Here is a 12785-nt window from a genome sequence, read left to right on the forward strand (position 1 = left end):
CCCCTCCGGAGTTTGACCTACTACCGGGCAGTGTTTACGCGGGCGCTGCTTGGCGTAAACCTGCCTGGGTTATCCCCGAGCGGCTGCTGCGTGAGAGTACTAGGTACACCGAAGGGCTGTGCTGAGAGCAGTATGACTAGAGGGAATGTGACTTTGAAGCTTATGCTATAGGATCACAGTTGCCTGCTGTGTGGGGTAACCAGAAGGGTAGTGCATGGCTGCGCGAGTTCGAGCCGGGGGCAGGAGGTCTAGCGGAGGGGCGAGACATAGACAGCTTGCTGAGGTGCGCGTGAGGATTATTGCCAGGGCTAACTCCCGGTCCCAAGCAAGAGACTCCAAACGCCGTGGTCCCCTTGGGCCCTGAAGGATTCCATGTGACGTGGCTGTGCGTGGTCGGTCTATGAGGTGGTGGCTGGGTTGTAGTTCAAACTTGTAGATTCCGGCCCCCTACCGGGGCGAAATGAACTTTACTAGGAAACAAGAGGGAGTTCTAGACCGCAGATTTATGTCTGATCACATGTGCCCCAGCAGCACTTTAACCCATGGGTAGCTTACTTACTGAGCTCATGATTTGCCCAGCAGGTTTCCGATAATTTGGGCCCCGGCAGGCGCGCCAAAGATCAAAGCGATAGTACGCGTCCTTGGTCCCCATTCAGTGGAGGCCCCACCGGCAGGGAATAAGCCGAGTATACCAATTGCGAGTCTGGCTGATGGCGTGAAAGCACGGTCGACCTGTGCCTCCCTGCCTGTGATTACCCCGGGAGGGGCAGTTCGCTGCAGTTACACAAACCTTCCGCGTAAGGGTTGTTTAACCCATTGGGGCTCCTGTCCAGTTAAAAACTGTTCGCTTCCCCGGGGGGGGGGGCAGTTGGGCTGCCGGTTACGTCCAGGCTGACCCAATTGGGACTTTGAGTGGTTATTAGGCTGGGGGAAGCAGAGACTTTCCCAGCCCCCCCCAGGTAACCTGCTGGGGCTCCCTAGAGGCTGCTTTGGGAGAGTGTAGTTCACAGGAAATCAGAGGACATATTCTTGCTTGTACTTGTAATAATCTAAGCAATTCTCCAAGGAGGCGTCTGGCTGGCCACTTACACGCACAAACTCCCACAATTCCATTCGAGCTGTGGCTGCTGGGGGTAACCTGGGGGCGCGGGGGTACGGGGGCTGCTGGAGGTACTGGGGGTACAGGGGCGTGGCTGGAGTACTGGGGGTACGGGGCTGCTGGGAGTACGAGGGGTTACGGACTGCTGGGAGTATGGGGTACGGGGCTGCTGGAGACTGGGGGTACGGACTGCTGGGAGTACTGGGGGTACGGGCTGTGGAGAGTACTGGTACGGGTGGTCGTGTACTGCTCGGGAACGAGACGGCCGAAATGAGGGTGACCAACGGCGGCTGAGAGAGCGGGGACCTGCGGAGACTGGTACCGACGGCTGGTGAGCATCGGGGGCGAACCTTCTTGCTTGGGGCCGGGATAACGTTGGGGCGCTGCGGGGAGTTTACGTGGGGGCTGCTGGGCGAGTTGCCGGAGGTTCGGTATGGAGCTGTGGGAGTTACATGCGGGGTACGTGGGGACTGACTGGAGTACTGGGGGTACGGGCTGCTGGGAGTACTTGGGGGTACGGGGCTGCGGAGTACTGGCGGGTACGGGCTGCTGGAAGTACTGGGGGTACGGGCGTTGTCGGGACAGTACTGCCGGAGGTAGTAAATTCGTAACAGCGTCCTGGGTATCGCTGGGGAGTACTGTGGGGGCACCGCTGCCGCTGCATCTGACTCCTGTTTATGCCAGAAACAACAAAGCGGAAACTGGAAGATAAGGATAACACAGAACTTGAAGACGAGGAACTCCAGTAACTCTGGCCCAGGCGTCGGGGCAGGCCTCGAGCGCCCACCTCGCTGGCGCACTCCAGCGGTACGGACATTGCTGCCGCCGTACCCAGCATCACCCCCTGGGGGTTACGGCCGCTGCTGGAGGCACTCCCAGCTAGACCCCGGTTCCCCCGCCGGCGACTCCCAGCAGCCCGCTGTAACCCCCCCCCCGCACTCCCAGCACCCCATTACCCCATTACCCCCACGAGCCCCGTAGCCCTCAGTGACCCCCAGCAGCCCCGTACCCCCAGTACTCCCAGCAGCCCGTACCCCCAGTTACTCCCAGCAGCCCGTACCCCGTACTCCCAGCAGCCCCCGTCTACCCCCAGTACTCCACGCAGCCCCGTACCCCAGTACTCCCAGCAGCTCGTACCCCCCAGTACGGCCCAGCGAGACCCGGTTTACTGGCGCGCGGACTCAGTAACTCCCCCAGCAGGGCCCCGTAGCCCCCCTGAGGGATAACTTCCAATGGCAAGCCCCGTACCCCGCAGGTAACGCTGCCAGCGAGCCCCGTACCCCCGTACTCCCAGCAGTCCGTGACCTCACCCGAGTACTCACGGCGAACTTGCCCGGCGATTTACTGGGTCCGGGCCTGCTGTGCAGTACTCCCCAGCAGCGTCCAGGTACATTCGCGAGCAGAGTTCCACTCGTGACCCCCAGTACTGGTGCCTCGCTCAGACACTTGGAGGCCCCGGTGACGCCCTTCTGATGTACGTTCCGGGGCTGCTCGGAGAAAATGGAGGTACGCCTTGCTGGCTACCCCCACTTGGGGAGTACGGGAGCTGCCTGCAGCGGAGTAGACTGGCCCGTACCCCCATACTCCCAGCGCCCCCGTGGTGAACCCCAGGCTACGCGACTGGGCGTCCGACGGCAGCCCGTACCCTTCAGTAATCCCCCAGCAGCCCGAGTCTGACCTCCGCAGAGTACGGAGAGGCGCCCCGTTACGGGGCTGCTAGCCGCCCCAGTTACTCCGGATGGCAGCCCGCGGTAACCCCGCTAGTACCTCCCAGCAGTCCGGCTACCCGCCGCTACAGTACTCCCAGCGAGGGTCCCGTACCCTCCAGCTGACTCCCAAGTAGCTAGTCCCGTGACCCCGGAGTACTCCCGAGACCGAGTCCGCGTTTACCCCCGAGTTATATTTAGGTTGCTTAACTCCCAGCGAGCCCCGTACCCCCTAATACTCCCAGGCCAGCCCCGTTACCCGCCGAGTACTCCCAGCAGCCCCGTATACCCATACTCCCAGCAGTCCCTACCCCCAGTGTACTCCCCAGCGGAGCCCTAACCGTACCCCAGGACTCCCCGAGCAGCGCCGACTGTACCCCCCTGGGAGTACTAGTCCCAAGCTGGCCGCGCGGGTTTTACCCCCCGGAGTGAGCTTTGCGCGCTAGCAGCCCCGTACCACCAGATACTCCCAGCAGCCCCTAGGTTACCACCCGCCGATACTCCAGCGAGCCGCGGTTGACCCCCAGTACTCCCAGCAGTCCCGTACCCCCAGTACTCCCAGCAGCCCCGTACCCCCAGTACCCCCAGCAGCCCAGTACTCCCAGCAGCCCCGTACCCCCAGTACTCCCAGCAGTCCCGTACCCCAGTACTCCCAGCAGCCCCGTACCCCCCAGTACTCCCAGCAGACCCGTACCCCCAGTACTCCCAGCAGCCCCGTACCCCCAGTACTCCCAGCAGCCCCGTACCCCCAGTACTCCCAGCAGCCCCGTACCCCCAGTACTCCCAGCAGCCCCGTACCCCCAGTACTCCCAGCAGTCCGTACCCCCAGTACTCCCAGCAGCCCCGTACCCTCAGTACCCCCACAGCCAGTACTCCCAGCAGCCCCGTACCCCCAGTACTCCCAGCAGCCCCGTACCCCCAGTACTCCAGCAGCCCCGTACCCCCAGTACTCCCAGCAGCCCCGTACCCCCAGTACTCCAGCAGCCCCGTACCCCCAGTACTCCCAGCAGTCCCGTACCCCCAGTACTCCCAGCAGCCCCGTACCCCCAGTACTCCCAGCAGCCCCGTACCCCCAGTACTCCCAGCAGCCCCGTACCCCCAGTACTCCCAGCAGTCCCGTACCCCCATACTCCCAGCAGCCCCGTACCCCCAGTACTCCCAGCAGTCCCGTACCCCCAGTACTCCCAGCAGCCCCGTACCCTCAGTACCCCCAGCAGCCCAGTACTCCCAGCAGCCCCGTACCCCCAGTACTCCCAGCAGCCCCGTACCCCCAGTACTCCCAGCAGTCCCGTACTCCAGTACTCCCAGCAGCCCCGTACCCCAGTACCCCCAGCAGTCCCGTACCCTCAGTACTCCCAGCAGCCCCGTACCCCCAGTACTCCCAGCAGCCCTGTACCCCCAGTACTCCCAGCAGCCCCGTACCCCCCAGTACCCCCAGCAGCCCCAGTGAAGGAATTGGGGGCTTTGGGGCAAGTTGTGAGTGTAAGTGCCACACAGACGCCTCCTGGAGATATTGTAGATATTACAAGTAACAAGATTGTCCTCTGATCTGTGAACTACATCTCCCAGCAGCCTCTAGGAGCCCCAGCAGGTACCTGGGGGAGGGCTGAAAGTCTCTGCTTCCCAGTAATAACATGAAAGCCCATTGGGTCCAGTGAGTAACCGGCACCCAGACTGCCCCCCCCCTGCGCCGGGGAGGAACCAGTTTAACTGGAAGGAGCCCAATGGGTTAAACCCTTACCGGAAGGTTTGTAACTCAGGAACTGCCCCCTCCCGGGGTAACACAGGCACAGAGGTGAGTGCTTTCCCATCCCCAGAATAGAATGTATATCGTTTATTCCCTGCCGGTGCTCACTGAGACTGGGACCAAGAGCTTACACTCCCCTAGGGCTTGATCTTGCCGCCCCAGCCAACTGCCCCGGGCCCCACACATTATAGGAAACCTGCTGGCCAATCAGAGCTCAGTAAGTAGCTCCCATGGGGTTAAAAGCTGCTGCTGGGGCAAATGTGATCCAGAAATATCTGTCTAGAAATCATATGTTTATAGTAAATTAATGTCCACGGTAGTGAGGGCAGGATCTAGTTGAACTACAACCGCACACTCATAGAGACACACAGCAGTCACACTGTATCTCAGTGACAGGGGCAGGTTGGTTCCTGCTTGGGGAGGGCAGTTAGTGAATAATTACCCAGGCTGTCTTTCTGCCTCCCTCCCCGACTCGCTGACACTCCCTTATTCCCTTTGTACAAATCATTCTATTCAGTCACATTCCTGCTGCTTCCATTGGTATGTATGGGCCCAGGGCATGCTGGGTAGGGCAAATGGGGGCGTTTGTGAGGATCCTGTGGGGCAGTTTGTAAGGGATTATGTTGGGTAAATGTCATAGAGACATTGGTCTTTGGGACATGGGGCAGTATGTGGGGTAGAACTGATGGGGATATGGGTTTGGGGGTTACAGGACATGGGGCAGTGTGTGTGGGGCAATGTGGGGTAGAACTGATGGGGACATGGGTTTGGGGGTTTACAGGACATGGGGCAGTGTGTGGGGCAATGTGGGGTAGAACTGATGGGATATGGGTTTGGGGTTACAGGACATGGGGCAGTGTGTGTGGGCAATGTGGGGTAGAACTGATGGGATAGGGTTTGTGGGTTACAGGACATGGGGCAGTGTGTGTGGGGCAATGTGGGGTAGAACTGATGGGGATATGGGTTTGGGGGTTACAGGACATGGGGCAGTGTGTGTAGGACAATGTGGGGTAGAACTGATTGGGGGATATGGTTTTGGGGTTACAGGACATGGGGCAGTGTGTGTGGGCAATGTGGGGTAGAACTGATGGGGATATGGGTTTGGGGGTTACAGGACATGGGGCAGTGTGTGTAGGACAATGTGGGGTAGAACTGATGGGGATATGGGTTTGGGGGTTACAGGACATGGGCAGTGTGTTGTGGGCAATGATGGGTAGAACCGATGGGACATGGGTTTGGGGGTTACAGGACATGGGGCAGTGTGTGTGGGGCAATTGGGGGTAGAACTGATGGGGATATGGGTTTGGGGGTTACAGGACATGGGGCAGTGTGTGTGGGGCAATGTGGGGTAGAACTGATGGGGATATGGGTTTGGGGGTTACAGGACATGGGGCAGTGTGTGTAGGACAATGTGGGGTAGAACTGATGGGGATATGGGTTTGGGGTTACAGGACATGGGGCAGTGTGTGTAGGACAATGTGGGGTAGAACTGATGGGGATATGGGTTTGGGGTGTACAGGACAGGGGCAGTGTGTGTGGGGCAATGTGGGGTAGAACTGATGGGATATGGTTGGGGGTTACAGGACATGGGGCAGTGTGTGTGGGGCAATGTGGGGTAGAAACTGATGGGGATATGGGTTTGGGGTTACAGGACATGGGGCAGTGTGTGTGGGGCAATGTGGGGTAGAACTGATGGGGATATGGTTTGGGGTTACAGGACATGGGGCAGTGTGTGTAGGACAATGTGGGGTAGAACTGATGGGGATATGGGTTTGGGGGTTACAGGACATGGGGCAGTGTGTGTGGGGCAATGTGGGGTAGAACTGATGGGGACATGGGTTTGGGGGTTACAGGACATGGGGCAGTGTGTGTGGGGCAATGTGGGGTAGAATTGATGGGGACATGGGTTTGGGGGTTACAGGACATGGGGCAGTGTGTGTAGGACAATGTGGGGTAGAACTGATGGGGATATGGGTTTGGGGTTACAGGACAGGGGCAGTATGTGTGGGGCAATGTGGGGTAGAACTGATGGGGACATGGGTTTGGGGCGGACATGGGGCAGTGTGTGTGGGGCAATGTGGGAGTAGAACTGATGGGGATATGGTTTGGGGGTTACAGGACATGGGGCAGTGTGTGTGGGGCAATGTGGGTTTAGAACGAGGGGACATGGGTTTGGGGTTTACAGGACATGGGGCAGTGTGTGTGCGGCAATGTGGGGTAGAACTGATGGGATATGGGTTGGTTACAGGACATGGGGCAGTGTGTGTGGGGCAATGTGGGGTAGAACTGATGGGGACATGGGTTTGGGGTTACAGGACATGGGGCAGTGTGTGTGGGGCAATGTGGGTAGAACTGATGGGGATATGGGTTTGGGGGTTACAGGACATGGGGCAGTGTGTGTGGGGCAATGTGGGGTAGAACTGATGGGGATATGGGTTTGGGGGTTACAGGACATGGGGCAGTGTGTGTGGGGCAATGTGGGTAGAACTGATGGGGATATGGGTTTGGGGTTACAGGACATGGGGCAGGTAGCTGTGGCAATGTGGGGTAGAACTGATGGGGACATGGGTTTGGGTACAGGACATGGGGCAGTATGTGTGGAGGCAATGTGGGGTAGAACTGATGGGGATATGGGTTGGGCGGTTACAGGACATGAGGCAGATGTGTGTGGGGCAATGTGGGGTAGAACTGATGGGGACATGGGTTTGCGGGGGTTACAGGACATGGGGCAGTGTGTGTGGGGCAATGTTGGGTAGAACTGATGGGGATATGGGTATTTTGGGGTTACAGGACATGGGGCAGTGTGTGTGGGGCAATGTGGGGTAGAACTGAATGGGACATGGGTTTGGGGGTTACAGGACATGGGCAGTGTGTGTGGGGCAAGTGGGGTCAGTAGAAAACTGATGGGACATGTGGTTTGGGGTTACAGGACATGGGGCAGTGTGTGTGGGGCAATGTGGGGTAGAACTGAGGGACATGGGTTTGGGGCGTTAACAGGACATTGTGAGCAGTGTGTGTGGGCAATGTGGCGGTAGAACTGATGGGGACATGGGTTTGGGGGTTTACAGGACATGGGGCAGTGTGGTGGCAAATGTCGGTAGAACTGATGGGGACATTGTTTGGGGGTTACAGGACATGGGGCAGTGTGTGTGGGGCAATGTGGGTAGAACTGATGGGGACATGGGTTTGGGGAGTTACAGGACATGGGGCAGTGTGTGTGGGGCAATGTGGGGTAGAACTGATGGGATATGGGTTTGGGGGTTACAGGACATGGGGCAGTGTGTGTGGGGCAATGTGGGGTAGAACTGATGGGGATTTGGGGGTTTGGGGGTTACAGGACATGGGGCAATGTGTGGGACAATGTGGGGTAGAACTGATGGGGACATGGGTTTGGGGGTTACAGGACATGGGGCAGTGTGTGTGGGGCAATGTGGGGTAGAACTGATGGGGATTTGGGGTTTGGGGTTACAGGACATGGGCAATGTGTGGACAAATGTGGGGTAGAACTGATGGGGACCATGGTTTGGGGGTTTACAGGACATGGGCAGTGTGTGTTGGGCAATGTGGGGTAGAACTGATGGGGATTTGGGGGTTTGGGGTTTACAGGACATGGGGCAATGTGTGGGACAAAATGTGGGGTAGAACTGATGGGGATATGGGTTTGGGGGTTACAGGACATGGGCGTGTGTGGGGCAATGTGGGGTAGAACTGATGGGGATTTGGGGTTTGGGGGGTTACAGGACATGGGGCAATGTGTTGGGCAATGTGGGGTAGAACTGATGGGGACATGGGTTTGGGGGTTACAGGACATGGGGCAGTGTGTAAGGGGCAATATTGGGTAGTATTGATGGGGGTATTAATATGGGATCTGGGGGATACCCATCCATAATGAAACCTTCTTATACAAGTCATTTCCTTTATGCTTTTCAGCCACGGGGGGCAAATCATTTCCATCCAGATGTTTCTCCTGAAGCCCCAAGAGAAGACGTGAAGGAGACATGGATCACAGCCACCAAACTAACATCTCTTCGTCTCAACCAAACTACAACCCAAATGTCCAACTCCCTGCATGTCCCTACCCCAACGCCCCTTTCCATCAAGGTTATTCACCTGGGGCCCCATCCCCAAATATGGACTCCTATCCGGGCCCCCCCAATCCTCTTGGCTTTGACTCATTTCTGACTCCCAATAACAACGTTGCCCCTTCCATAGTCCCCTTCCAGTTCCAGTCAGCCAATTGGCTTGAGGAGCATCTGCAGAGCTTTCCAGCTCACCCGTCGCCTGAGTTCCAAGGACCATCTGGGTCTGATGCAGAACCGCCGGTGCCTGGAATTCCAGGGATTGGGTTTGAGCATTTCTGGGGGCTGGAGTCCGATGAACCCACCGCTCATTACCACTCAATCCATTTCCAGTTGAATGGAGAACCACCAAGATTTGATGCAGGAGAAGACTTTACCCAAACCTCTAGGAGACACACTATCCACATAGCACCGGACTCGAACACCTTTATCTTCCAAACTCAAACAACAAACGCCAGTGAAGTCACCTTGAGGTCAAGGTCATTATATGGACACTCGGGTCATCAGTCTGTCGATCTGGCAGAAACGCCCACTGCGTCCCACTATCCCTGGGAATCTGGGCCGCCTTATTGGGCGTTGGAGGTAAGTCATTTAGGGTTGGGGTTAGGTTATTAGGGTTAGGGTTGGGGTTAGGTTATTAGGGTTAGGGTTGGGGTTAGGTTATTAGGGTTGGGGTTAGGTTATTAGGGTTAGGGTTGGGGTTGGGTTATTAGGGTTAGGGTTGGGGTTAGTTTTTAGGGTGGGGTTAGGTTATTAGGGTTGCGGTTAGGTTATTAGGGTTAGGGTTGGTTGGTTATAGGTGGGGTTAGGTTATTAGGGTTTAAGGGTTGGGGTTAGTTTAGGGTAGGTTATTAGGGTTAGGGTTAGGTTATTAGGAGGGTTAGGTTTAATTTAGGGGTTTTAAGGGTTTTTTGGGGTTGGGGGTTTTTTTTAGGGGGGGTTTGGGATGGGGTTGTTATTAGGTTAGTTGGGGTTAGATTATTAGGGTTAGTGGGGTTAGAGTTTATTAGTATGCAGGGTGGTTAGTTATTAGGGTTAAGGGTATGGCAGGTATTAGGGTTAGGGTTGGGTTAAGGGTATTAGGGTTAGGGTTGGGGTTAGGTTATTAGGTTGCGGGTTTAGGTTATTAGGGTTAGGTTTGGGTTAGGTACTTAGGGTTAGGGATGGGGTTGGGTATTAGGTTTAGGGTTAGGTTATTAGGTTAGGGATGGGTTGGTTATTTAGGCGTTTGGGTTAGGTTATTAGGGTTAGGGTTGGGGTTGGGTTATTAGGGTTAGGGATGGGGTTGGGTTATTAGGGTTAGGGTTAGGTTATTAGGGTTAGGGATGGGGTTGGGTTATTAGGGTTGGGGTTAGGTTATTAGGGTTAGGGTTGGGGTTAGGTTATTAGGGTTGGGTTGGGTTATTAGGTTAGGTTGGGTTAGGTTATTAGGGTTAGGTTGGGTTAGGGTTAGGTTAGGGTTGGGGTTAGGTTATTAGGGTTGGGTTGCGTTAGGGTTGGTTATTAGGGTTAGGTTGGGGTTGGGTTATTAGGGTTAGGTTGGGTTAGGTTATTAGGGTTGGTTAGGGTAGGTTGGGTTAGGTTATTAGGGTTAGGTATTAGGTGGGTGGGTTAGGTTATTAGGGTTAGGGTTGGGGTTTAGTTATTAGGGTTAGGGTTGGGGTTAGTGATTAGGATTAGGTTGGTAGGTTATTAGGGTTAGGGTTGGGTTTAGGTATTAGGGTTAGGGTTGGGGTTAGGTTATTAGGGTTAGGGTTGGGGTTAGGTTATTAGGGTTAGGGTTGGGTTTATTAGGGTTAGGGTTAGGGTGTTTAGGGTTATTAGGGGTTGGGGTGGGTTATTAGGGTTAGGGTTGGGGTTAGGTTATTAGGGTATTAGGGTTGGGGTAGGTTATTAGGGTTAGGGTGGGGTTAGGGTATTAGGTTAGGGTTAGGGTTAGGGTTGGGTTATTAGGGTTGCGGTTGGGTTATTAGGGTTGGGGTTAGGTTAATTGGGTTGGGGTTAGGTATTAGGGTTAGGGTTAGGGTTGGGGTTAGGTTATTAGGGTTAGGGTATTAGGGTTAGGGTGTAGGTTATTAGGGTTAGGGTTGGAGTTAGGTTATTAGGTAGTTGGGTTAGATAGGTATTAGTTGGTTGGGTTAGGTTATTAGGGTTAGGTTGGGGTTAGGGTATAGGTTAGGTGGGGTTAGGTTATTAGGGTTGGGGTTAGGTTATTAGGGTTAGGTTATTAGGTTGGGGTTTGGGGGTTAGGTTATTTGGTTGGTGTTAGGTTATTAGGTTAGGGTTGGGGTTGGGTTTATTAGGTTAGGTTATTAGGGTTATTAGTAGGGTGGGGTTAGGTTATTTGGGTTGGGGTTAGGTTATTAGGGTTAGGGTTATTGGGTTAGGGTTGTGGTTAGGTTATTAGGGTTAGGTGGTGTTAGGTTATTAGGTTAGGGTTGGGTTGGGGTATTAGGTTAGGGTGGGGAGTTAGGGTTATTAGGGTTAGGGTTGGTTAGGGTATTAGGGTTATTAGGGTTAGGGTTGGGGTTAGGTTATTAGGGTTATTAGGGTTGGGGTTAGGTTATTGGGTAGTTGGGTTAGGTTGGGTGGGGTTAGGCGTATTAGGGTTGGGTTAGGTTATAGGGTTGGGGTTAGGGTATTAGGTTGGGTTAGGTTATTAGGTGTATGTGTTAGGTTATTAGGGTTGGGGTTAGGTTATTAGGGTTAGGTTATTAGGGTTAGGGTATTAGGGTTAGGGTATTAGGGTTGGTATTAGGGTTGGGTTAGGTTATTAGGGTTAGGGTTGGGGTTGGTATTAGGGTTAGGGATGGGGTTGGGTTATTAGGGTTGGGTTGGGGTTATTAGGGTTAGGGTTGGGGTTAGGGTATTAGGTTAGGGTTGGGTTAGTTATAGGGTTAGGTTGGTTAGGTTATTAGGGTTAGGGTTAGGTTATTAGGGTTAGGGTTGGGGTTAGGGTATTAGGGTATTAGGGTTAGGGTTGGGGTTAGGTTATTAGGGTTAGGGTTAAGGTTAGGTTATTAGGTATAGGGTTGGGGTTAGGTTATTAGGGTTAGGGTTGGGGTTAGGTTATTAGGGTTAGGGTTGGGGTTAGGGTATTAGGGTTGGGGTTAGGGTTATTAGGGTTAGGGTTGGGGTTAGGTTATTAGGGTTATTAGGGCTATTAGGGTTATTAGGGCTATTAGGGTTATTAGGGGTATTAGTGTTAGGGGTATTAGGGTTATTAGGGCTATTAGGGTTATTAGGGGTATTAGGGTATTAGGGGTATTAGGGTTAGGGGTATTAGGGTTAGTGTATTAGGGTTAGGGGTATTAGTGTTATTAGGGGTATTAGGGTTATTGGGGTATTAGGGTTATACCTAATACCCCTAATAACACTAATACCCCTAACCCTAATACACTAACCCTAATACCCCTAACCCTAATACCCCTAATACCCTAACCCCAATACCCCTAACCCTAATACCCCTAATAACCCTAATATTGGGGTTAGGGTATTAGGGGTATTAGGGTTATTAGGGGTATTGGGGTTAGGGTATTAGGGGTTTTAGGGTTAGGGGTATTGGGGTTATTAGGGGTATTGGGGTTAGGGGTATTAGGGGTATTAGGGTTAGGGCTCAGGATACTGGGAATGTTGATAAGAATTTCTCTCTTTACAGAAACAGGACTGGCGGATTCGGCTTTTGGACCCATCAGGGAACAGGGACAGGGACTTTACAGCATTTAGTGACTCAGTAAAAAGGTTCGTTTGATTCCCCCCCCCCCAGTCGGACTCGGGGTTCCTTTGTGTCTGGGGGTTCATTCCGTCTCTCTGGCCCATTTCAGCATCAGGAGCGAATATTCTGCCTCCGACTCCGAGTCCAATTCGGGGAGAGTTTGGGCCGTGGCCGTCAGGTTCCCCTTGGGGGTCGGTGCCGAGTCGGACCTGAGAGTAACTGTGTGTGGGGGCTGCCTGCCCCACCCCCTCATCTGCTCCGAGAGAGGTACGGGGACCCCTAATTCCAATGTCCTCCCACCCCGGCACCCTGGCACCCCAGCTCCCCTAATTCCAGTGTCCTCCCACCCCGGCACCCTGGCACCCCAGCACCCAGGCACCCCGGCTCCCCTAATTCCAGGGTCCTCCCACCCCGGCACCCAGGCACCCCGGCTCCCCTT

At 54.8% G+C, this 12785-nt stretch overlaps 2 protein-coding genes across 4 annotated transcripts in view; one reads left to right on the forward strand and one right to left on the reverse strand.

Annotated features, from left to right (window-relative positions):
• Positions 1 to 1014: 1014 nt before the first annotated feature.
• Positions 1015 to 1916, reverse strand: LOC116409441 (leucine-rich repeat extensin-like protein 5). The gene is made up of 2 exons (XM_031898093.1): positions 1887 to 1916; positions 1015 to 1770 (listed from the first exon to the last, which is right to left on the reverse strand). Exons 1-2 carry the CDS (start codon positions 1914 to 1916, stop codon positions 1015 to 1017), a joined length of 786 nt encoding a protein of 261 aa, XP_031753953.1.
• Positions 1917 to 4482: 2566 nt separating this feature from the next.
• The window catches only part of pik3c2g (phosphatidylinositol-4-phosphate 3-kinase catalytic subunit type 2 gamma), a 53932-nt gene continuing 45629 nt past the window's right edge, over positions 4483 to 12785 (forward strand). For 2 of the 3 annotated variants that reach the window (XM_031898403.1, XM_031898405.1), the window contains exons 1-4: positions 4483 to 4600; positions 8483 to 9213; positions 12290 to 12372; positions 12456 to 12613. In XM_031898403.1, the coding sequence (XP_031754263.1) occupies positions 8551 to 9213; positions 12290 to 12372; positions 12456 to 12613 (904 nt within the window). In that variant the 5' untranslated portion in view covers positions 4483 to 4600; positions 8483 to 8550. Of the gene's footprint in view, positions 4601 to 4903; positions 5093 to 8482; positions 9214 to 12289; positions 12373 to 12455; positions 12614 to 12785 lie in introns of those variants that run through there. The other variant, XM_031898404.1, reaches the window with a different exon arrangement.

This window comes from Xenopus tropicalis, chromosome 3 (assembly GCF_000004195.4).
Source record: "Xenopus tropicalis strain Nigerian chromosome 3, UCB_Xtro_10.0, whole genome shotgun sequence".
NCBI lineage: Eukaryota > Metazoa > Chordata > Amphibia > Anura > Pipidae > Xenopus > Xenopus tropicalis.

What these genes read in the sequence shown, in the direction of transcription:
- LOC116409441 (XM_031898093.1), bottom strand. Translation starts at nt 1,916, where the DNA reads ATGTCCGTACCGCTGGAGTGCGCCAGCGAG. An exon ending in CGCTGGAGTGCGCCAGCGAG is followed by an intron (nt 1,771 to 1,886) that starts GTGGGCGCTCGA and finishes TGGCATAAACAG; the next exon opens with GAGTCAGATGCAGCGGCAGC.